At 31.9% G+C, this 24,973-nt stretch overlaps 2 protein-coding genes across 6 annotated transcripts in view; one reads left to right on the top strand and one right to left on the bottom strand.

Annotated features, from left to right (window-relative positions):
* Positions 1-6,842, bottom strand: part of Hrs (Hepatocyte growth factor regulated tyrosine kinase substrate) — a 98,440-nt gene extending 91,598 nt beyond the window's left edge. For all 3 annotated transcript variants that reach the window (XM_067272318.1, XM_067272319.1, XM_067272317.1), the window contains exon 1: positions 6,694-6,842. In XM_067272318.1, the coding sequence (XP_067128419.1) occupies positions 6,694-6,733 (40 nt within the window). In that variant the 5' untranslated portion in view covers positions 6,734-6,842. The remainder of the gene's footprint in view (positions 1-6,693) is intronic.
* A 1,259-nt stretch (positions 6,843-8,101) lies between these two features.
* Positions 8,102-24,973, top strand: part of LOC136976939 (queuosine-tRNA galactosyltransferase-like) — a 62,062-nt gene continuing 45,190 nt past the window's right edge. Inside the window, exons 1-2 of one of the 3 annotated variants that reach the window (XM_067272334.1) lie at positions 8,102-8,308; positions 21,954-22,070. In XM_067272334.1, coding sequence (XP_067128435.1) covers positions 8,291-8,308; positions 21,954-22,070 — 135 coding nt within the window. In that variant the 5' untranslated portion in view covers positions 8,102-8,290. Of the gene's footprint in view, positions 8,309-21,342; positions 21,644-21,953; positions 22,071-24,973 lie in introns of those variants that run through there. The other 2 variants (XM_067272332.1, XM_067272333.1) reach the window with 2 other exon arrangements.

The raw sequence follows: 24,973 nt of genomic DNA, 5'->3' as shown, positions 1-24,973 counted from the left end.
TGATCATGCGCACATTGCCTATGAAATTGTCAACAATAGAACTGAAGCAAATTATATGGACACCGAGGTTAAGGTATGTTATACACAAGGCAAACTGGGAACAATTAAAAAACTACCTAGAAACCAACTTACCCAATATATGCACTGACAACCGAGAAACAGCAAAAAATCAGATTGAAACAGCTATTGATATAATTAATAAGGCATGTGAGGCGCACATACCAAAGAAAACCTCTAACAAACCGAAGTGTTCCATGGTGGTCAAGTAAACTTAGCGAACTGAGACGCCAAACAAGGAGGTTGAGAAGAAAATACCAGAGGTGTCACGATATTACTATACGAAATCAATACAGAGAGGAGTACTTGGAATGCCAAAGATTCTATAAAAAGACAATAAGGGAAGAAAAAACACAGAGTTGGTGGGAGTTTTGCTCAAGGGCATCGAATAACCCGTGGGGTTATATAACCAAGATGTGTTGTGATAAGCTAAGAATTACAAAAATCCTTACTGACATCCAGGATAATTCACAAGCTCCTTCAATGACGCAAGCAATGATATCTCAGTTAAACAACTACTGTCCAGATGACGATCCTTCACTAGACACCGATCTGCAAAAACAGATGCGCCTTGACTTTGACAACCTTAACAACGCTGAAAATACTCCTGCATTTACTGAAGAAGAAATCAACTGGGCCTTCATTTCTCTAGGAAGGCGCAAGGCGCCAGGCATAGATGATATAAGAGCTGAATTGGCTCTTAAACTATGGAACTTAATTCCAGCCTATTTCATAAACCTTTACAACAGCTGCCTTCATTATTCAATCTTTCCGAAGGCCTGGAAAATAGCAAAAATAAATACCTGTGCCCAAACCAGGCTCGAATGTTGGACAGTAGTCCAATTTCACTACTGCCTATACTGGGAAAGTTTTTTGAAAAACTGATTGCAGGAAGGTTAACCTGGCACATCGAACACAATGGGCTATATAATAGTGCCCAACATGGGTTTCAGGCAGCAGAAATCTGCGGAGGAAGCAATAGAAAAAACTGTTTCACTCAAATAAAAAATTTGTTGGAAAATAACAAGTACGTCCTAGGGGTCAGCCTCGACATCTCAAAGGCATTCGACAGTGCATGGTGGCCCCTAGTGATCACAACAACTCAGGAACTTTATTGGCCAAAAAATTACTAGCCTGATTATTGATTATTTTAATGATAGGAAAGCATTACTGCAGAGTGGTATACATACTGTTGAAAAGGCAATAACAAGGGGTTGTCCGCAGGGATCGGTTTGCGGTCCATTGCTTGTGGAACGTAATGTTTGACAGTTTCCTTAACAATAATTTTGGCCAAACATATTGTACAGCCTACGCCGATGACGTATTCATGATATTAGGAGGACGATCAAGAGCAGACTTGGAGGCAAAGGGCAATAGTTTACTGCAAGGAATATATAACTGGGGTGAGAGTACAGTACAAATTGAAATTCAACACCAACAAAACTAAGACAATTGTATTTAACAAATCGAGGGAAGCCAATCTATACACGAGACCTCCGCACCTAAAGATGAATGGGACAACAATCAAAGTCGAAAAATCTTTACGCTTACTTAGGTGTCATATTGGATTTTAGGCTGGCATGGGACAGTCATATTACCTACATCACCGATCGAACTGGTCTAATCAGCCAGGCATTTTCACAAGTCGCTAAACAGAAATGGGGCCTGACCTCCAAAACATTGTCTATAATATACAACGGAATTTATATCCCTACCATTACATATGGTTGTGGCACCTGGGGGTGGGCTATTTCCAAGGTCCACCCCAGGAGGAAAATGATCTCATCTCAAAGGCGCATGCTGCTAATCATCTCTAAAGCATATAGGACAACAAGCAATGTTTGTTTGCAAGTCATTACAAGAAAGCCGCCGATTGACCTAGTGATAGAGGAAAGGCAAAAGTTATTTAAACTAAAAAGAGGAGAAAATATAAAAATTGGCACGAGAGAGATAAATCATCAAGACATTGAATGGCCGTCATCAATTAATTGCACTCTACCACTGGATAAATCCATCCTTAGTCAAAATATGCCATAGCGGAAGATACTATAGTTATCTACACAGACGGCTCTGTGCACGATAACAAAGTCGGATGTAGCTACGTTGTTTTTGAAACTGACAATGAAATTGACAACTGTAAATTTCATCTGCATAATGAATGCTCAATATTCCAGGCGGAAATGTGGGCGATAAAAAATGGCCGTCAAATACTCAAATAACAATTTCAAAAACAAAAAGATAAAAATATATACTTGATTCGTTCTCATCGGTCCAAACTATTAAAAATAGAAATTTACATCCAATAGCGAGGAAATCAGAAAACTAATTTATTTGTCAATGAATAAATACGACATAGAATGGGTAAGAGCCATCAGGGCGAGATGGGGAACGAACGAGCCGATTTCTTGGCAAAGGAGGCTGCTGCCGAAGACACCCTGCCAATATCATACAATAAAATTACTAAAAGAACTACTTGTAATATATTAAAAAAGGAGACCATCAGGCAATGGCAAGAAAGGTGGAACCAGCATAATGAACATATTACTTACAAATTTATTACAGACCTTGAAGACTTCATTCACAACAAGTGGTATAGCCCAAAACCACCACATTTCGCAGCTTCTTACAAATCATGGAAAGTTCGCCACCTATTTGGAAAGGTTTAATCATTACACTTCAAAAATCTGCCCTACCTGTCAGATGGAGGAAGATGGCGCTCTACACTACCTTTTCCGATTGCCCAACTTTCGATAGAGAAAGGATTGAGCTTCAGACAGCTATACAAGAGCATGGTTTCGTATGGCCTTGTAAGCCATCAGACATCTGGTTTTCCAAAGAATACCTTCATGGCCTTTGATAGGCTCTGCAAACAGGTGAACTTTGTCAACAGCAATCATAACTTCGATTAATACGAACTGCCTGCTAGCTTTGCCCCTTCGCGGGAGCCCGTGTCTGATCCCAGGTTATGACTCCTTATTGCTTTAGAGTGAGCCCCGATGCCGTCGGGTGCCAACATACTGCACCTGGACTGCCGGCATCAACAGGGGGCGGGGTTGGCCACAGGGGACCGCTGCTTGGGCTCTCCCTCTTTAAATTTCATTTTGCTTTTGTTAATGTATTTGTTTCATCCTGATAAGTCATCAGAGTCATTATTAGTTGTATTTATTTGTTAATTATCATACTTGTGTATATAGTCCACTTTTAAAACTTGTAAATACTTATTGTTACAAACTATTTTACTGTAAAACACAATTTTCATTGTTCAATTCTTCCTGATAATGCCATTAGCGGTATCAGGACATGTAACCAAATTTGTACCTAAATAAAAATATGATGATGATGATGATGATTGATACAAACTGAATTTAATTTTTACTAAAAACATTATGTTTTCTATTATTAACCCTTTCCATGCGGGCGATCTACAGCAAATAATTGAGTGGAATTCGTCATGCGGCGCATTTTTTGCAGTTTTTGGATGATTTTTAAATCGCGATATTTCGCTTTAAAATCGCGTTATGTTTAATCTGTTTTTTGCGTTTGATTAAGAACATATTACAGTTTACGATTGTTTAATTTTTAGTTTAATAGAAATTTAAAATAATATTAAAATTTGAAGCTTACGAACAAAAGAAAAAAATAATTAATTTACAGAAAATCGCTAAACTTTGTACATTTGTTAGTTAGATACATCTGTCTTCTTTTAAATAAAAGAAACCGCAGCTCTCTAGCTAGAGCGGGGGAGAAGTTATTGTCATTATTTACACTATGTCTCTAATTACTTGGCAGGGAGAGGGTCTATTTTACCGAAAATATTTATGGCCCAGGGGTGGTCACAAAACACTTTTTGGCTTAAACAAAGTCAATCGACCTACAGAATAGCGAATCAAAGCTAAGATTGCTGGAAAATCGAATATAACGCAAAATAATCAAATTTTTTGATTAATTACGCCGAAAGGCGTATGCTGCATCACGAATTATTAACGGCAAGTCACGTGACATACGCCTAAATGCATATAACCGCATGGAAAGGGTTAATTAATATAATAGTACTGTTACAGCATGTTACTCTTGAGTTTAACGATTACTTATTAAAAGTTTTGATTATCGTTTATTTTTAGATTGACACAGTTTATTTTTCTTAAACCTTGTAGTCCCTGCTAACAACAATGAAATCAAAGTGGTCCCTGGTCAAAAAAAAGGTTGGGAACTGCTGCTCTAAATCATCTTTCTTCATTTTCACCCTAGGCAATACCTTTGAGTAGCCCTGGTTTCATCCCCTATCTGCTAAAAATAAAAGGCGGTGTTTATATTGAAAGTTACAATACTGGACCAGGCTATAAAAAAAACATAAATCCATTTCCAATTTTAAACAACTTTACAGAAATCAAACTGAAATTGATGAAAAAATTTAAAAAAAAACTATTTCTTATCTAAAAACAATAACTGACATTACATGAACACATTCATCTGCTAAAAGATGACAATAACCATTCTTTTTGATCCTTCCAATATTAAAGAATATAATAATCTCATTGACCTGACTTCAAATCTATATATATAATCGAGACGAGTTGTTAATAATAATAATAATAATAATAATAATAATCAGCACAGAGCCCAAATGGTTAGGAGTTGAAAGTTGAAATTTGGTACACAGTTAGGGTACATCACAAAAACGCACACTAAGAAGGGATTTTTCGACTTTTCTTCTTTAGAACATTCGATGAAAATCGAACGATATAATCAGAACACGTCGTGAAAATCGAACAATATTACAATATTCGATTTTCAAATTCGACCTTTTATTAAAAATATTTAGTTTGTTGATGAAATTACTCTTTTTCTTCTGTGACTATAACGTAATAATCTTAATCTTCGCTATCATTACTTTTGCCCGAGCAACGCCGGGCCTATCTGCTAGTAACCATATAAAATTAAATTTAATGAAGTTTCATTAAACAAGTTTTGGTGTGATTTAAAAAAAGAATATCCAAATTTATTCAAAAGGAAATTTGTTGTTTGTTGCCATTTAATACCATATATTTGTGTAAAAGCAGATTTGCATTCTACACTGCAACAAAAACAGAAGTTAGATGCCACTCCTGATATTAAAATTCAGCTTTCAACAATCAACCCAAATTTTGAAACAATATTGAAAGAAAATAATAGTTTAATCCTACACAGTAATTACCAGTTTGAACTAACATTATTTGCTCTTTCATTATTAATCTGTTTTTTTACATTAAATTATTTTTTATTTGTTTTATTTATAAATCATTAAAAACCGTCAGGGTTCCAAAATTGTTTTATCAAAGTGAAAGAGGTTCTCTTAAAATAAGCTGTGATTCATCAATATAGAATACCAATTCTCAAGCATCCTTAAACTGTATGGCTAAATTTCAGTAGTAGTTCTTACAACTACTTCATCTTTGTATGAATGTTTGAAAGAAAGAAGAAACAAGTTTCTTCCAGTTCCTACATTTTGTTACATTGCATGCTTTTTATAACTTAAACATCTTAAGTATGTATACACTTTCTTTAAAGATGTGCAATAGTATAGAGCTCAAAAACACTTTGAAAGTAGAATTTCACATAAAATACTTTATTGAAAGTTAAACTAAGTTGTTCATATTTAGTTAGGGTCCAGAATACTAGATAAATAAAACTAAAATAAAAACTGCTTATCAGAATAAAAATGATAAAACAAAGTGCACTAGTACTTTTAGACAATTCGATTCCATCTTTTTGTACTTTTATCTGAATTTTTGAAGTGTCAATAAGTCGATAAGATTCTGTTACTAGAGACGATTATTATTTAGACCGAAAAAAATAATTCCGCTCTTTACGTCAGTCAACACAGACTACATATTAAATTACGTAGATATTTTTAATTACGATTAAAGAACGAGCCAAACAATTGCCATAAAGTATCGGGCTATTTCCCCACCACTATTAATAATTAAATTATAAGTAATTTGTTTACGGCAATCGTTCGACTCCGAATAATAATGTCGGGTTTAAGACATTTATACAGGATTATTTCTTCTTACAAATCGAAAAAGATTCTCAAATATTTAATGACGATTATAGATATATTAGATTTTTCATATTATATATTTTTAATAACGATTTTTGAAAATTTGCAATCGGCATCGACCGACGTAAACTGCAAGATTACTCATAACATTTTTAGCTTATTTTTTATTAGAAGAAAAGCTGTAAAGAAAAAAACAAAACAGAATTTTAGTTATACATATAAAGATGGTAAAAGTTACTCTTATGTACTATGTTTATGTAAATACATAAAGAGCTAAAAGTAACCTCTATAGACCTCATTAATTGCTTACTAACTGTTCAAGGCTTTGGTACATAAAAAAATTAAATAAATAAAATTCCATTAAAATTTCAACAAAACATTTCTGCCATTTTTTCATATAAAACTTCTTAATAATATCATCTGAGTTTAAAATTTAAATTTTTATAATTTTCCAAATGTGGAATTATTATTTGTCAATCAAATTTCATTTCAGAAAATTAGAAAATATTGTAAACAAATGTTCAGCTGATGAGATTTTTTTTTTTTAAATTAGTTAAATTTACATAATTTGTGAATTACGATTTAATAAAACTTACCTAAAAGCTTATCGAAATTAGAAGAAGTCCAAGTGAACATTATCTTTATGTTATAATTACCAATACAATTGCAAAGATGTGTAATGCAATTTATTTGATGACTCACAATCACGACACCACACTTGGATGGTCTCTTTCGCAGTTACGTCGTCTGCGTATCGAAAAATATAAATTATATCGACTTTATCATTTTAATAACTATTTTAATATCGTATGCTTTAATAAAACTATTAAAATATTATTTAGTTTATACTTTTTTAAATTCTAACATTTTTTTTCTGTTTTAGAAATAATTTTTTTTTTTTAAATCTTTACTTTTATTTTATATTTTATAGTTATATTTTTTATTTTTTTAAATTAGTGGTTGGTTATTTTGTAATATATGTTTTATTAAAAATTAAAAATAAATAAATTTGTATAAGAGATGACGTCATTATGTTTTGCTGTAAAACTATAAATTAATATGAAATTATTTTATTGTCTTTTTTTATCTTTATTTTCTTTATGTGAAAATGTTACTGACTTAAAAATTTAAATTATTTTATTTAACTCTTTAGATTATAAACTAAAATTTTTTGAAATGATTGAATAAATGCAAGTTTTTCATTATTGATTTTTTTTTCCTGCGGACACTTTCTAAGATTCTTTCTTCCGTACCCATCGTGAGTTCGGCCAATCCCACGGGATGACCGAGTGTTGAGGGATCAGTTCCTACACGAGGCCATTTTACAGACGGAAGGCGCCGGTAAGCCATACCGGCAGACAGCATAAAAAGAACCGATAACCGGTACTTAGTACCGGCTGTTGTTCATTAAAAACAATTTTACATGTTCCATCACCTTATATAAATACCGATAATAATTTTTTATATTTTAGAAAACCCAAATATCCGAGACAAATTGCCTATGAAAAATTCTGCAGTTGCTCGCCCAAATTAGATTATGGGTCCCCAGAGCGGTACTCTGACTTAACCGCCTTGGGCCATCCGACAGTCAATCATAAAAGGAATTAGATGACAGCGCGATGCGGCGACCTACTGTAACGAAGAATCCAAGTTCGAATCCGATTCGGATTCTTCGTAATTTGTGATGAACAGTTTAAGCTGAACTGTTACTCTCCACTCGAACGAAAAAGAGTGATCCTATAACCCAAATCTGTGATAAATTCTACAAAGTCTATGGCTATTTCTAAGCACACTCAAATCATTGGTAGGCTTACTTAGATGCTTCTCATTCAGAAACCTTATATTCGGACAACAATACAGTTTTTTTAAAAATGAAAATAAAACCGCGGAATTTATTTTTCTTTGTTTTAATTAAAAATTACATTTATTAGAATAAAAATAAATTATAACTTGATTCTAATATTTATGATTACTAAAACTAAAATTAATTTTTCAATTTGAAATCTCCATCTCCGAGAGGTGGCAGTTTTTATTTTTATGCAACGTGGTTGAAAATTTAATATATTAGTTGCCAAAGTTGAATTCTATTGTTTGAATGTAGATAGTAATACGAATAACAATAGGTTTTATCTTTAACACAGAGATTATTGTTATTTTATTTTTCTCAATGTTTTAATTTTTTTAGTTTAGAAAATGAACTGTGTTGATGTGGTTAGTAACTAATTAAATAAATAATCTATACAATAAAGATTGTTGAGTACGAATTAAGGAAGGAGTGCATACTGTTTTAATTGCTTAGAGGTAATTAGGTGAAATGTGTCAGATGGTGATGGTTCCGGTGCAATTCGGGGTGGGGAATGGGATAAGATTGCAGATGTGAATGATGCTATTGGGACCTTAACCCAGCTGTAAAGCATGTTTGTAGGAGCAAAAAAGTCAAACACCTCTAAATGTGACCCTTTGCGAGATATAGCCTCTGAAAAACTGGCTAAACCCTACTTCTGTGTTATGTTGCCACCAGGCCAGTTTTCGGATTCGTGTTCCCCGATTAATTATTAATTTGTCTGGTTTTTGTAAAAATTGTGAAATTATGATGAAACAAAATAAATTTATAAAAATATCTGCGAGTATTTTATTTTAACAGTTAAAGACTTTAACTTCACACCCCCACCAAACTTTCTTATCCCCATCTTATCCCTAGGCTAAGAGTGACAGAAAATGTACTTTTAAAATTCTAACTTGCAAATATCTCTGGCAAATATTAGGCTTGTTCCAACACAAGTCCCTGACTGGTTTAAAACTGGCATGTGCATTGTTCAGTTCTTGGCCGTAAAATGACATTGAGCATTCCTTGTATAGTTTCAAATTCAAACCAGTCAGGGACTTGTGTTAGAACAAACCTATTGTAAAGCAAATGTGAGTTTCAGTTTACAAGTTGATAATTTCTATTTTAATAATTTAATATGACAACTCAAGAAATTGAAAATCCCAAAAAAGGAAGCAAACTTGTAAATTTAATAAAGATTGACTGACGAATTTCAAAAATGGTTATAACCTGTTCAAATAGTGTTGCCACCTTTTCAAAATTGCTGACCCTGTCTGGGTAAGCAATTTTGAAAAGGTAGTAACACTATTCCAGGTGCTATGGGATACACCTGCCTGTTTGCTCCATTAAACCTGTCGCACATTTAACAGTACAACACTGTGATCAGACATTCTAATGATAATTATCGGTAAAGAATAAAGAAAAGTCTGATGGCTGACCTCTTGTGAGATATTTGTCTCCAAATATAAAACGGCAGCAGTTTCCGTTGCCATCTTGCTTGCGGATGTCATGCTTGCTAGGAAGTTGTTATAGGCACAGCAATCAGTGCCTGTAACAACTTCCTATAAATGCATTAACTTCTACTGACTAAAAATAGTATGTACTGTACATTGAACTAGTACTACTACTTGTTCTCCATGCTCTGTGTCATCAAGGCTCTGCATGTAGTTGTGTAGTTTGATGCTCGCACCTCAGTGCCCAGGTGGGGGCTAGCCCCCACACCCCTAAAGGTACATAACATCAAGTACTCTATGAATAGTGAAGTGGGCTTCTCGAAACCAGCATTGTCTTAGTGGAGAGTGTTGTGAGTGGTGTAACTAGTGATCACATACAGCTGATTTTGAGGGATCTCATGAAGGGTCACATTTAGTGATATGGTTCCTTTGACTTTCTTGCTACTATAGATATGCTCTATAGCTCTGTTAAGGTCTCAACAGTGTCATTCACATCTGCAATTGTACTGGGAAGGGCACTACACCACATTGAAGCTTAGTACACTGAGAAAAATTTTTTCGATTTGGAAGTAAAAAGGCAAAGCTGTGAAGCTTGCCTTTTTACCAGAGTATATACACTCTAAACAGAATTTTTTACCTTGAAATCAATACTACTGGTATTGCCTATTCAATTGACAGTAAATCTTGATCTTCTCTCCACACAGATGTATGCTTGTGTGCTTGCTGATGATTGTATCTCAGTGCACAGGTGGGGCTTGTCCCCTGTATAACCCCCAATTATTCATTCTGCATGAATGGTCAAGCGGACTGCTTGATACTGGCATAGGGCACATTTACTTTTAGCCTGCTCAGCCTGTATACTTTTTGTTAGCTACCAATGAGGTCATTGTTTACTTTTTGCATTTGTGATTGCTAGTATTACTGGTGTGCTCGGAGAATTTTCAATCAACTTGGAGTTAGTTCAAAGAAGGCTATGCCTATGTATGGCACGACCATTAATTTACCAGACAGAAGAGAGATAAAACTGCATGAGTGAAGATGTTTTTGTCAGATGATGGATGGTAAGTAAAAACAGATTCCTAAATGTATAATTTTATACCATACAATATGATTTCAATAATAGAGGAATGTGATGAACTTCATTGTAGATGTAATTTATGATATAGAAGTGGGTTTGGATTCTATTTCCACTGCTTCAGTTCAACCCAATGTCCTTGCTGGTAAGTCAAATTTTGATTTCAAATGAAATCATCGAAAGGATAAACTGATAAACCAAGATCACAATGTATTTAGTGTTGATTGTTAAAAAGTTTTAGAAATTATAAACTTCTTATAAGTGCTCCACATGCTAAGTATTTTCTGTCTTTTATTATAGAGAAACTCTGTGGCTTCCAGTGGCCCAAGCCAGAACAATACAGTTAATTTCTTTACAGGGAAAAGTTTGAATTGCCACAGTATACAAATATTCAGACTTGCCAAATGAACACTGTTTCTGTGAACCTTTCATAAATATTTTCTGACAACCTTCTCTAATATTCAATATCAATATGGAGGATGATTGCAAATAAATTGAATGAGGAGGGATTTTCTGTCACTCCAGCACAGGTTGATGCCAAATGGACGGGAATGAAGAAAACATTTAAAAAAATTAAGCAACATAATTCTATATCCAGTAATAACTGAAAGCATTGTAAATTTTATTCTTTAATGGAAAATGCCATTGGGATTAGGCCAGTGATATCTCCTGTTGCTACTTACAACACAGATGAATCTAGACTCAAATTTGCTTGGACAAGAGAAGGAGATGAAGATGTGGCAGTGATGAGTGAAGACTTCAAAGTCACCCTCTTCATCTTTGTGCATTTTAAGAGACCAGACTTCATCTGCAATCAGTTCTCGTAAGAGAAAACAAGATAACAGTTAACTGGAAAATTTTAAAAGCCATAAGAGAGGAAAGAAAACAACAGAGTGAAAAGTTACAAGAAATATTGAATAAAATTCTAGAGAAATTATAAATAAACTTTTTTTTATTGAAAACAAATTTTTTGTTATTTCATATGAGGTAAACATAAGTTAGCTGTATCCAAACATTTATGCAATGAAGATTACCTAAAAAATATTAAAAACTACGCAACCCTTGATGTTTAAACTGTTAACATCACTTTATGAAAGACTTCAACTGCAGACATTGCACATTCTAAGACAATTCATCATCTTCAGACTCTGAATCTAGTGACTGTAGTTTGGAAATTATAGCTATAGCCACTGATACTAATCCAGAAGCTGCCATTATTTTGTGTATACTTTTACAAATGCTAATATGACATCAGGCTGTGCTAGGTGTCTGCTTGGTAAGCTTGGAAGCTAGCAAGCAGTAAACACACCCATAATCATGTTGGCCAGACAGAAATATGGAAATGTTAATATTGTCAGGAAAAACATGCAAAAGTGCCCTTTCCTTGACTTGTCTCGGAACTACCACCAATTGTCACATTTCACATAATTACCTCATAAGTAAAAAAAGAAAAAACAACAAACATCCCTTTCCTTAACTTGTATCAATTCTTGAAATTAGCAAAAATTCTTATCATGTATTTTTAATTTTCATTTAGATAGAATGTTAATTCTTTTATAGAACTATTAATAGATAAATTGACTAAAAGAAATAAAGATCATGTTTATAACAATTTAAAGAATGATCACAAAGTAAGATTGTGACAGGACATAAACACAAATTAGAGATCTGTGATTAAGATTTCTTGTATATGCATACTCATTAATACCTGTTTTATTTCTGCTCATTTTTTTTCTGATACAGTGCTACGTTGAGTGGAAATATGATATAACAAATATATATAGTATTATGCTAATTTGTTTATTATTGATTTGTATCTTCTTCTCATACATATGATAAATCTTTAAAAATAAATAAATTAATTAATTATTGTTGCTTGCTATATCTGTTTGCTAAACTCTGTGCAGAAAACATTACAGATCTGTATCATGGAGACATTGTTTACTTTTGACCTCTTAACCATGTAGATCTGTCTTAATAACTTGTCTAGTAATTATTTTTCTTCATTGTAAAGAGGAAATCTCTTGAATCAAGAGAAACTTGATATACATGTATAGTGTTCTATAAAAGTGAGGCAGTACAGTCCGCGAATGAAACGTACAGAAAGGACTGTAACGACTACAATAATAGACAATGTCCCTTTATTTCACTTAGAACAAATAAGGTTTTTGTTGTTAAGGAATCCCAACTGACTTACAATTTGAGGTGTTTCACACGGGACTCTCTGTCCCTAAACAAAGCACAATGGTGTGTTATTTTTCTAGCGCGTAACAATCAGTCCCTCGTAATCGCGTGACTAACCTAACTTAAATCTAGCTTAAATCTAACTTAATATTAAGGAAAAATAAGAAAGATAGGATAGCGGGAAGGTAGAAGAAATGAAGGGATGATTCATCTGGGGTTCTCTCTTTCTTCGGCAGATACGCACTTTGTGTAGGATCTGGGTTCAACAATAGCGGCTTTCTTCACTATCCTTTCTTCTCTCAATTATCGGGGTTTTCCAATATGCTGGTCTCTATATTTCAGTTCCTCACTAGACTATCGCAAACTTCTTTCCTCTCTCGGAAATCACGTTCGAGCCTCTCTCTTTTTGTCCGACTCTCTTCGTGTCTAGTCAAAAAGTGACCCCTCTCTTAGGCACTTTTTCCCCAGGCCACACTACCTGCTATTGTCTCTACCGATTCTCAGAACGGCTAATCCAGCCCCACGGCGATAACGGTCATCTTGGAAAGTTTAAGAAAGAATAGACAAAGGAAAAAAGAGAAAATTGCAAAAATAAGATAGGATTATAACTATACAGTAAAATATATATATACAATATGGCCGATGGTCACACATGAATACCTCGATTATCACGGTTTATAATTTGATACCAAAATTCTAATTATTTCATTCCAAATTTAAATTATCATGGTTGCAAGATGTAGCCCACTACATATGCAACCAGAATAACATTTAGTTCAAGTTGCCATTCTCCAAGTAGTGCTCTTTGTTTTTATCCGACAGCTCCTGCTCACTACACACACACCAGTAGCTGTCTGCCTTTGCCTGAAGTAAATGTGAATATTTATTTCTCTTATTTACCCATACAATGAATGCTAAAAGAAACAAGGATGATATCAAGTCTACAGCTGTCAATGCAGAGTGATCAGCTTAGAAGATAAGTTGCATATGATAAATAAGTAGAACCAAAGCCAAAATTGCAAGAAAGTACAGTTTAAATTTATCAATTGTACTTCTTATATATAAAGATTAAAGAATAATCTTGTTTTTCTAAATGAACCTTCATTTTTTACTTATGTTTAACACATTTTTTTTACCTCACATATAAAATTTAATTAATAGATTTGAAAAATCTTTGGCAATGATCATCCATTTTACATGCATTATTTATCCTGATTATTGCAGTATTTTTTATGGCAACAATAACTGCAATAATTGAGGTATTCCTGTAGTTAAACTTTTACTAACTGGCATAAAGTTAAAGTGTTTTGTAACTAGTATAGTAGAACCTCACTTAACAAGCATAATTCATTCCAGAATGCTACTCACAAAGCAAAACAATTTTTCCCATATAAATTAATGTCAAACATGATAATGTGTTACATGGCAAAAAAAAATACTCAAATATTTTATGTATAATGTTTATTCAAAGAAAATTTTACAATATTCTTGTTCAAGGAACATGAGTCGTCATCATCTAGTGCGGAATGAACCAACCTGGAATGCGATTTCCATTGCAGAGAACAAAAAAAAAATCAAAATACAGTAATTTCTAATATTTAATTATAGCCTTTACATAGCCCAAGAATTTGGCATATATAACGGGCTATGGTTGTTTATGTTTTATGGTTTATATATAATATGTCTGAACACAAGTTTGGGAAAATGTGTGATCATAAGTGACACTAAGATATGAGTGCTAAACACAGACTGATGGAGCATGCACACAATCTGGGACTTCTCCTCTCCTCATCACTTGTTATGCGAAACATTGCTTGTTAAGTGAGTCATTTTTTTTTACAATTTGCTTTGCTCATTATGCAAATTACTCGTTATTAGAGGAGCTTGTTAAGCAAGGTTCCACTGTACTTACACAAATTAATTCAAAACTGGATTTTTTTATAAATTTTTACACATTTAATGTAAGCAATTTTTAGAAAAGGTTCAAAAATATTAGTTTTGAAAAAAGTTATGCTTGTTAGTAAAGATTTAACTATATCAAGGAATCACATTTTAGCAGTTAAAAACTTCTGTTACACTACAATTTTATAGAATTAAATCCTTACACTCCTTAGTTAGGTTTTATTGCAGTTGAGATTAACATTTTAATTATCGATAACTTCAAAATTTGTATGTTTATATCATTTTATAAATTTCTTAAAGAATATTAAAGGTACTGAAATCAAAAAGAAATGGTTTTCATTTTAAAGCACAAGGACATTCAGTATAAACAGTTGTTGATTTCATATTTTTCACATAGAAACTAATCAATGCACTCTGCCAAGCAGTGCCATTGATGTAAGAACGTAGAACAAGTTAAAATAAATGTTAATTAGTTGATTGATATTTATTGAATCTGTAATTTATAATTTTTATTTTGTTGAATTATATTGGCTGTTTATTTTTGTCTTTTGATTGGGATCAAAAGAAGTAAAGGCTGATAAGTTGCAATAAATAGAATTACTGGTTAGTCATCTACTGATATGATTGATCTGTCACACAGTGATCAGGAATTATACTGATGCATAAAAACTATTAATATAAATAGCAACAAATTCATTTCATTTTTTACATATACAAACATTTTTGGCTAATTAGTTATCATCAAGTTACAACACAAAATTTGTAAGAATGAACTAGCCGTTATAGTTACTCAACTGAATTAATCAATGCACCTCTAACAGTGGGTGAGGTTTAAAGAATATTAACATTTTCAGTCCTATTAATGGGTCATCTTTAAGCATTTTTTAACTGTCTATGCCAGAAGATGACTCATTAACTGGGTTGAAAATATTAGCATTCATTAAACCTTACACACTGTTAAAGGTGCATTGATTAATTCTACTAGAATTTGATAGTTTAAGTTCTGTTCTGTAACTGGAATCAGATAATGGGATAATTAAAGTAGCAAAACTGTTTGTTCATGTTAAAAATTAAATGCTAAAAATTAAAGGCTTAATTTAATATAAACTATCTTACAGTTAAGCAAGAATCTCAAAGATGATGTGAAAGTAAAAACTTTAGATATTTTGTTTTATTTTTTCCATCAGATTGAAATTAAACAAATATGTTTAGTTTCTTTCTGAAACGTGTGTTCAAATGCTGACATTTAGAAAATACATTTAAATGAGATGGATGTACTGTACATAGGATCTGTAAACTGTTTTTACAATGACACACTCAAAATAGGTCTTATCATACACACAGCTGTCAGAATGTGTTTTTATCCTGCCTGTTAAACTTCCATCAGAAATGAAAGTTTGTACCATATATTGTTAAGTGTAAATGTTATATGTATGTATGCACTTTATGAACAATAACCTGAAATTAATTACTGTAAATTTAATAATAATAGATTTTAAGTACATTCACAACATAAAAAATTTTTCAATTTAAAGATTATTTCAATATGATGTAGTGACAATTCCAATGATGTTTGTAAATGCAATGTAATATTCTATTTGAATAATATGATCATTTTGTTGCTTTTTATTCTATAATAAATTATGTGTTGTACAATATTAAAGACCCTTTACTTCCAAAAACATTTACTAAATCGTGTAATGCATGCTTTCGACCTTATTCAAGGTCTGCATCGAGTTATAGAACCGTCAAATTCCAATGTCGGAATGCATTGAAAAGAATGATTTTGAATATTAAATTTAAAATATTTGGAATATATACAGAGAGACTCAATGTTTGCAAGCACATGAATTCGACATATACATACAAGGCAATCCCCATGAGCTTATTTGAGGGTTCAGCATGACAGCAAATAATATAAATTTAACAAGCGTTATCATTGCCATTCCTCTCACATACGTAATGCCAAGCATATGATAATGCGTTACCATCCTTAAAATTGAGACACCTGCCTGTCAGGCCAGCCTCTATAACCTGATGCAGACCTTGGAAAAGGTCGAAAGCATTTGTTACATAGTTTAGTAAATGTTTTTATTACCGGAAATAAAGATTCTTTAATATTGTCATTGTCACCAGTAATTGAGGTAGAAGATATCTTTGTGTTGTACATTTAAAATTATTTTCTGTTAATCAAGGATCATTTGAAAGTGCTAATTTGATCTAAGATATTGCTTGTAATCAGTTTTTATGCTTTGTGTCTGACATATTGAAAACTTTAAATGCCTAATAGACACCCACAATTGCCATAAATAATCAGGCTACATTTTGGAAATGTTAATTACGAATTATAAATAAATTTGGCTCTATGGCAGTTGTGGGTGTCTATTTGCTAAGCATTGGGTTTTGGTAGTTGTTTATATTTTTATTAAATGCCATCTGCAGTTTGTGAAAATGAAAATCAGGAAGCAACATTCAGAAGTTATGAATAAATCAACTAGAATTAAAATGTGTTCTTATTAAAAAAAATATATATATATATATAATTTTTTTCCAAAGAATTTGGCATTGGCATCATTTTCATATTAATTACGTTCTTACTAATACAGTCAAGGACTGACTGATGTACTATAGTTAGCATAATAGAATTAAAGCAGTAAAGATTTTTTTAGTTTTTTAAATGTACATATAGGGTTGCCACCTATCCGGGTTTAACCCAGAGACTCCGGGTTTCACTGAGTTATCTCCGGGCTCTGGGTTTAATTAATATTTCTCCAGGTTGTGCAAGAAGGTTCTCAAAGTCGGTTATTCCAGTGGAATAACCGACTTTGAGAACTTTCTACTCACCCTCAACTTTTGCAGGTGTGGAGAATGAAACAATAGAGAGCAGGAGGCCCTCAGGGCAAGTTCCCACTAGTTGAGATACTTTTTGCCAAGACACCTAAAAAGAAAGACGTGCGATCGGTGAGAAACACGTGGAACAATGGGTACCCCTAAAAACTTATTCCTTCCTAAGATCTTCTTATTCTCTAATCTTTTTCTATCTTAATATTAAGTAGGTTAAGAATATAAGATTAAGTTAGTTGTTAAGTGCGATTAAAAATTGTGTAATTACATGATGAGAAAACTGTATACACAAGTCCGTGTAGTTATTAACCGGGCTCATTTTTGGGGTAATTGTCGCCATATTTTGTCTCTGTACACACAATAGGGAGACACAATAGAGTTGGGACCTGTATATTTATGTATCTTGTGTTTGCTTGAAAATAAAATATATTACATCGTCATTATTCAAGTTGCACAGCATACTAGCCCCTAAGTCTATTCAAGTAGTTCTTGACGAACTTGGAATCAATAACGGCAAAGCAATTCTGTTTTCTTTGGCTAATGATGCATCTAACAGAGGTAACAAAAAATGTTCCCAATTGCAGTTCAATATTTTCATTTAGAAAAAGGAATTCAAAACAGAATTGTTGAGTTTCATGAAGATCCAAATGAAAATTCTGAGGCAATTGCAACAAGATTATTGAATTGTCTTCAAGAATATAAACTTGATTTATCAAATTTAAGTTCTTATTCTGCAGATAGTGCATCTGTTAATTACGGCAAGAACAAATCTGTTTACAAAAAATTAACCGACCTTAATCCACAAATTTTGAAAAGTAATTGTAACTGCCATGTAATATGTAATGCAGCCAGACACGCACCTAAGCCATTATCTCTTGATGTTGAAAACTTAGTATTAAAAATATATGCCGGATTTTCTATTAGCTCTAAAAAAACTGAAGAACTAAAACATTGCTTTGAGTTTTTGGAATTAGAATATGACAATGTTACAGTAAAAACTCGTTTTTAGTTAAAACGCATTTTAACTAGTTGAAACTATAATATTTCTTTGTAAAAAGGGCTGGCAGAATTACAATTTAATAAAAAGTAAAAAAACATTACAGATGGATACTACTCCAATCTTCACTGCTTGCCATGTCCAATCACCAGGAACACCTGTGGACATTTTAAACTGTTTTACATATTTGTGCAGAGGCATAGCCTCTAAAGAAAGGTTGTCTTTGCAATGGAAATAGTTGTTCCTGGTGATTGGACATGGCAAGCAGTGAAGATTGGACTAGTATCCATCTGTAATGTTTTTTTACTTTTTATTAGTTGAAACTAGTTTTTACTGGATGTCATTGTTATAACATTTTTACTAGAATTTACTGTTAGTCAAAAATGAATTTGAGTTAAAACTAGTTTTAACTAGACAAAACAGGTTTTAACAAAATGGCTTAGTAAAAACTGTTTCGACCAAGGTCATTCAGCTAACACGTTCCTATAGTGTATGATGAATTTCGTATCGCTTTAACCCTTTTCCCCCGACATCTTGTTTATGTTTATTTTGCGATCCCTCCTAAGGCAATATAGGTTAGTCGGGCGATATTATTTTAAAAGTTCACCAAAAATCAAATTATCATTATATCTATATGAAAAAATTCACTTACATTTATTAATATCTTTAGTTTTAAATACGATATTTTTCAATGCATTTTATTAGAAAAATTTATAAGAAAAAAAAAAATATATATCAGAACTGACACATAAACTTGATAATTTGTAACATTTTGTGAAAATTAACATTGTCTAGTTACATAGTTGTTTGCTGGTGCCGAGCCAGAAAGACGTAGAATATTGTTTTGTACAATTCGATATAACACTTATGCGTGTATGTTTATTCGTTGTGAAATTATTGCACATTATATCAAACATTTGTTTGAAATCAAAATTTTATACTGCTATCAACTAATATAATGAATTATTATACTTTATTCACTTCGTATCGAACGAGATTATATCTGTTCTTAATAAATTTTACAAAAATCGATATTTACCAAAGTAACGACGAATCGGTACCCTCGAAGTTTTGCTTAAAAAGCCGGGGTACCGATCGATCGGTGCCTTCGGGGACAAAGGGTTAATTAATGTTAATAACACAGATGTGTGACCAATATTTTCAATAAATATCGTATTAAATAATACAAATGTTTTAATCCCAATCATCACTTTATTTCCCCCAAACATATTTATGTAGCTAAAATTAGTTTTAACTAATGTTAAAAGTTAAAACTAGTTTTATCTAAAATCAAAACATGTACAGCAGTAAATTCTAGTTGTAACTAGAAAAAACAGGTTATAACAATGACATCCAGTAAAAACTAGTTTCAACTAGTTAAAACGCGTTTTTACTGTAACAACAATATTATTCAACATGTGAGAACAAGATGGCTCTCTCCTCATAAAGCTCTAGAAAAAATTGTTAATTCCTGGTCAGCAATAAAACTTTATTTTATACAACTGGGTGAAGAAAATATACACAAAATCATTTGGGAATTCATGAAGATGAGATTCGAGAGGATAGTTTATATTTTCCTGAATGTTATATTCACCTTATGCATCATTTTATGGGACTGATGAATCATCACATTTTACAGGTTGAAAATCAATCAGTAACAAGTTCAGAATTGCATGACATAATGCTATCTCTTAAAAACAAACTGGAGACTAGATTAGAAGATCAATTTTTCGGTAATAAAGTGAATACAAGTTTAGATTTCCTAACTACCTATGAAAAACAAAAATTTTTGAATGAAGCGAGTAAGGTGTACATAAAAGCTATTAATTACTTGGTAAAATTTTATAATTTTGAAAACAGCCCTTTCAAATATTTTCCAGTAATTAATCTTAAGGACGAAAATTTTAAATGCTGCAAAACACGTAAATGTAGAATTAGACGCCGATAAATTAAATGATGACATCTGTCTTCTTAAAAAGATCATTCCTTCCACCAAATCGCTCGATTTGCCAACTGATAAAAAATGGATAAAAATATTTTCCTCTTATGTTTTCACTGAACTATCCAAACTTGTTGGTAAGATTCTATCGATACCTATAAGTAATGCATACGTGGAACGAATTTTTTCGATTATGTGAAATACCTGGACAGACAACCATAACAGGATGAGGGTTGAGCTAGTAAAGGCAGAATTATGCGTAAAGCTTAATTTTGACACGAGCTGTCGAGAATTTTATGAATTTGTAAGAAAGCCAGAAAATGTGGATCTTGTAAAAGCTGCGATGTCAAACGGGAAATATATATGGAAAAATCTACATAAATAAATAATTAATTACACATATACCATTTTGTATCTTGCATATTTTTATATTTATTTGCCTGTATTTATTTTATACATAAATTGTTAGATTTGTTTTTTATTATTTCTTAGTTTTATTAGTTTTTTATTAGAAACTATGTTGTGATTATTAGAATTGTATTAAATTTGTAGAAACTTGAGTTTTGAATTTGTTAATTTATATAAATAAAACAATTGTATATGTATACGTATGGGTTGTTTTTGGTTTCTTAAATCGTCATCTCCGGGTGAGACTAAGTTATGAGGTGGCAACCCTATGTGCATAGCATAGATATGAATTGATAAGAAGCAAAATTTTGTTTATTTTTTGCTTCTATGATGCATAAATAGGATAAATTCTTTGATGGATGAATATATCAGTTTTTATACCCATTATGGAGAACTTATTACTGTATAATTATTAATGATCTGTGTATAAACAAATCTATCAGGAGTTTCATCGTAAATGTTATAAATGTGCCAAATTGAAGGGCATAGAGCCAGAATTATGCATAAGTCCACATTTTCATTCTTTCCACTTTCTGAAAATATAGTCTATTATTGGTTAAAACTCTGAAAATACTTTATTTAAATGTTTGAGTTATATTTCATTATACTATAAGACAATATTTAAATCCAACAGCAAATATGATATAATGGCAATTGTAAAGACTAATTTCAATGATGTACATCAAAGTCAATAAGATGTAGTTCTGTCTCTAGGCCCTTCAATTGCATATAATTTTGAGCATTGGCCCAATGTTATCTGTAGAAACTAGATATTCATTTATACAAATAGCTATGGAAATTAGATCTTACATGCTAAGGAATTCTTGTGATTCAATTTTTTGGTCTACAGTTTGTTTTGATCTGTATCTCTATATCTTTAAAGAAAGTGTACAGTAGAATCTTGCTATTATGTATTAGGTAATATATTTTTCATTGGCTATCTCAGTGTTATAGTATCATATAGTTCAAAGTTTATTTCTGGAAATACATGCAATTTATGATACTAAGGCTTATAGAAAATACGATGGTTAATTTAATAAAAAATTTCTGATTCAGTAATGTTGTAAAAGTGAGGAACTATCTTCAATAGACCAAAATTATTCACTGCTATAAAGTTAAATTGGAATTGCATAATAGATATATTTTAAGTATATTTATTAAATTTTTAGTATATTTAATTGAATATTAATAGTATGAATACATATTCTGAATGTTTTTTTATTTACAGTCTATTATTTTACCTGTTCATAATGCTGAGAAATGGTTTGATGAATGTTTAGCTTCGGTTGCCAATCAAAAATTTAATGGAAAGCTAGAACTGTCAGTTTATTTTGATGCCAGTATGGTATGTTTTAAACTTATTTATTGTAATAAGTTTCTTTTTTTTAGCAATTTCTTTAATGTAACTAATGTTTTCAGCTACTTTGAATGGCCTTCTTCAGGTTAAATAAAAATAGAATGTCAGTTATAAAATAAATCAGAATGTAAATTTAAAATATCAAGATCTTGTGACGTTGTGGTTTCAAATAGAATAAATAAATAAAAACAAAAATAAACATGAATAAAATTGAAAAAAGTCCGTGGGAAACAGTTTTAATTACCGAATCAATCAGATAATTTTTTGAACAACTAGAAAAAATGTTATAATAATTTATTGTCTTAATATAAGAAAAATTGTCTTAAAATGTTCCTTAAAAATTATAAAGGTTTCTTTTAGTAATACAGGTTTGGTCCTCACATGTTCAATTTATGCAACAACTATATTACCAATGAAGGCCCCTAAATATGGCTGAAAACATTTGTATTTCTATTGAAATCTTGTGCTGGAGTAAATATGAATGGTGTATTTTGCTTTAGTTATATTGAACAGATGGCCAAGGAATGTAAATGCATCATTCTGTTGCTTTGGGGATCCAGGTTCTAGTCTGGATAGAGAAATTTAGGAATTTTTCACATTCAATTGTTCTGGAAATGCCTGGCTCTGTTCCTCACTACTTGGCTGTACTAATTGGGGCCTACCAAATATCAATACATATCAAAATACAATATCAATTTTCTAGAAAATACAAAATACAATTTTCTAGAAACACATATCATGTGATATGTATTTCTAGAAAGGTGTTCTTAGTGCCCATAACATAGAGCAGGGGTGGCCAACCCTGCGCCCGTAAATGATTTATTATGCGCCCATGACACGATTCCCGATAAATTAAAATAATTTTTGTATTTTATTTCCAATTAATTTCATGATCCAGCTTTTAAGCAGAATTTTCTTGAAATTACTTATTACTTATTTATTAAAATAAAGTTGAGAGCTCACGCCAAGTTTTAACTGGGTTCCGGTTCTCCTTAGAACATTCTGCACATTTGTTTTTAAAATAATTCTTTTCACCTGAAGACGACGATTATAAACTCGTCGAAAGTGCTAGTGGTAATAAAAGAGAAATAGTTTAATGCCGAAATCAGTGAAGTCTTTCTACCAGAACCTACTTATTTATTAATTGAAATTTTCAAGTAATTATTTATTGACATATTAAATAACTCTATATGGATAAAAATTTGAATGCTAGTTTAAGAGTAGCAGTATCAAATTACTCTATTGATTTTGAAAAGTTATGTCACGAAATACAGTTTCAACCTTCTCATTAATTTTTCATGTATTATGTAATAAATGTCTTTCAATAAAATTGTTATTACACATTTTTATTATTATTTTAACCTATAAAATAAAATCAAAAAGAATCAAAATTAAAAATGACAAAAATTAAATGAAAAAAAAATTTAAGAAAGTATAATTAAGAATTAAAAAAAATTAAAAATAACTTTAACAATAAACATATATGATGTTTTGGGTTCTAGATGAAATAAACACAGAATTTAACAGGTAAAACAAATTTATTTGGAACTCTAGTACAGTGTTTGTCAGTAGTACCATACACGTGGTCAGAATGGCTGACCGGGAGACATAGGGAAAAATCTAGGGGCACGGTAAGATGTTGCCAGGTTGGCCACAATGTCATTACATATTGTTGCACCCACAATGTTCATGAAAATTTTTAATTGTGCCCTTGCTTCCAAAAAGGTTGCCCACCACTGACATAGAGTGAAAAAGTAAAAAGAAATCCGTTCAGTATGAAAATAAAAACATTTTCATTAAAATTTGTATTATAGAAGAGTTATGTACCAGAAATGTAATGCATTGTCCATTTGTTAAATTTAACGCTTAGATCATTCGGGGTTTGGGAAATTGTTCTGTAAGGCTGCGACTCTACTAGCGTAAAAATGGCCGTAAAACCCCTCGCCGTAAAAGCTTTTAATCACGTGACCATGATATTTTATGCCTGAGTAGGTCGTAAAACCAACATAAAAGCGAGTTGAGCAGTGTTCAACTTTCGAAGTGAATACGGCCATAAAACAGTACCATCCACCAATCAGAAATCAGTGAAATCTAGGTCATTGTGACACAGTGCGAAAATGGTGGAAAACGAGCTTTTGTGTATGTTCTTTCATGACTATTCTAGAATAGATCTGGAAAGATTTGTTGAAAACATCCAAAAGTATTCATGTATCTACGACAAGAAGTATTCCGATTATAATAATGGATGCCTAAAACACGTGATATGGAAGGCCAAAGGAAAATCCTTCAATTTAGAGGAGTATATTATAAAAAAGCTAAGCATATAAGTGCTGTATATTAACTTAATAATACAATAATAAAAGTTAATATATGAAAGTAAAGATATTATTTTTACTACATTTGTAATTATAGTACAGAAAAAACTTGTAGAATATAATCATTGTCTTTATATCAATATATCGCATATACAACCGTACAGGCGTAACTTCGACAGCACTATGATCGTAAAAACTTCGCTAGCCGGACCTCCACTGCAATCTGAGTGCAAACGCAAATAGGTCACATGATTAAAAGCTTTTAAGGCGAGGGGTTTTACGGCCGTCGTTACGCTAGTAGAGTCGCGGCCTAAGAGTTTATTTCTCAACTCAAAGTTGAGTTAACATTCAATCTGATATAAACAATAATCAGAGGGTATTCATAAAACACAAATCTTTAGGTTCCCATTACAATTAGTTGATTCATCTGGTCGCAATAATGAAATATTAGTCTAATCCCACAAATTTTCTTTCTTACACAAAAATCTTACCTTCAGCATACAGTCAAACAAAGGGGAGAAGAGACATAAAAGAAGAATTTCCTCTAAACTCCATGCCACATTGTGGTGTACATGA

Source organism: Centruroides vittatus, unplaced genomic scaffold, assembly GCF_030686945.1.
Source record: "Centruroides vittatus isolate TY-2023 unplaced genomic scaffold, ASM3068694v2 contig_436, whole genome shotgun sequence".
NCBI classification, from domain to species: Eukaryota; Metazoa; Arthropoda; class Arachnida; order Scorpiones; family Buthidae; genus Centruroides; species Centruroides vittatus.
Note: the sequence above shows the minus strand (reverse complement) of the source record. Positions and strands in the feature narration are given on the sequence as shown.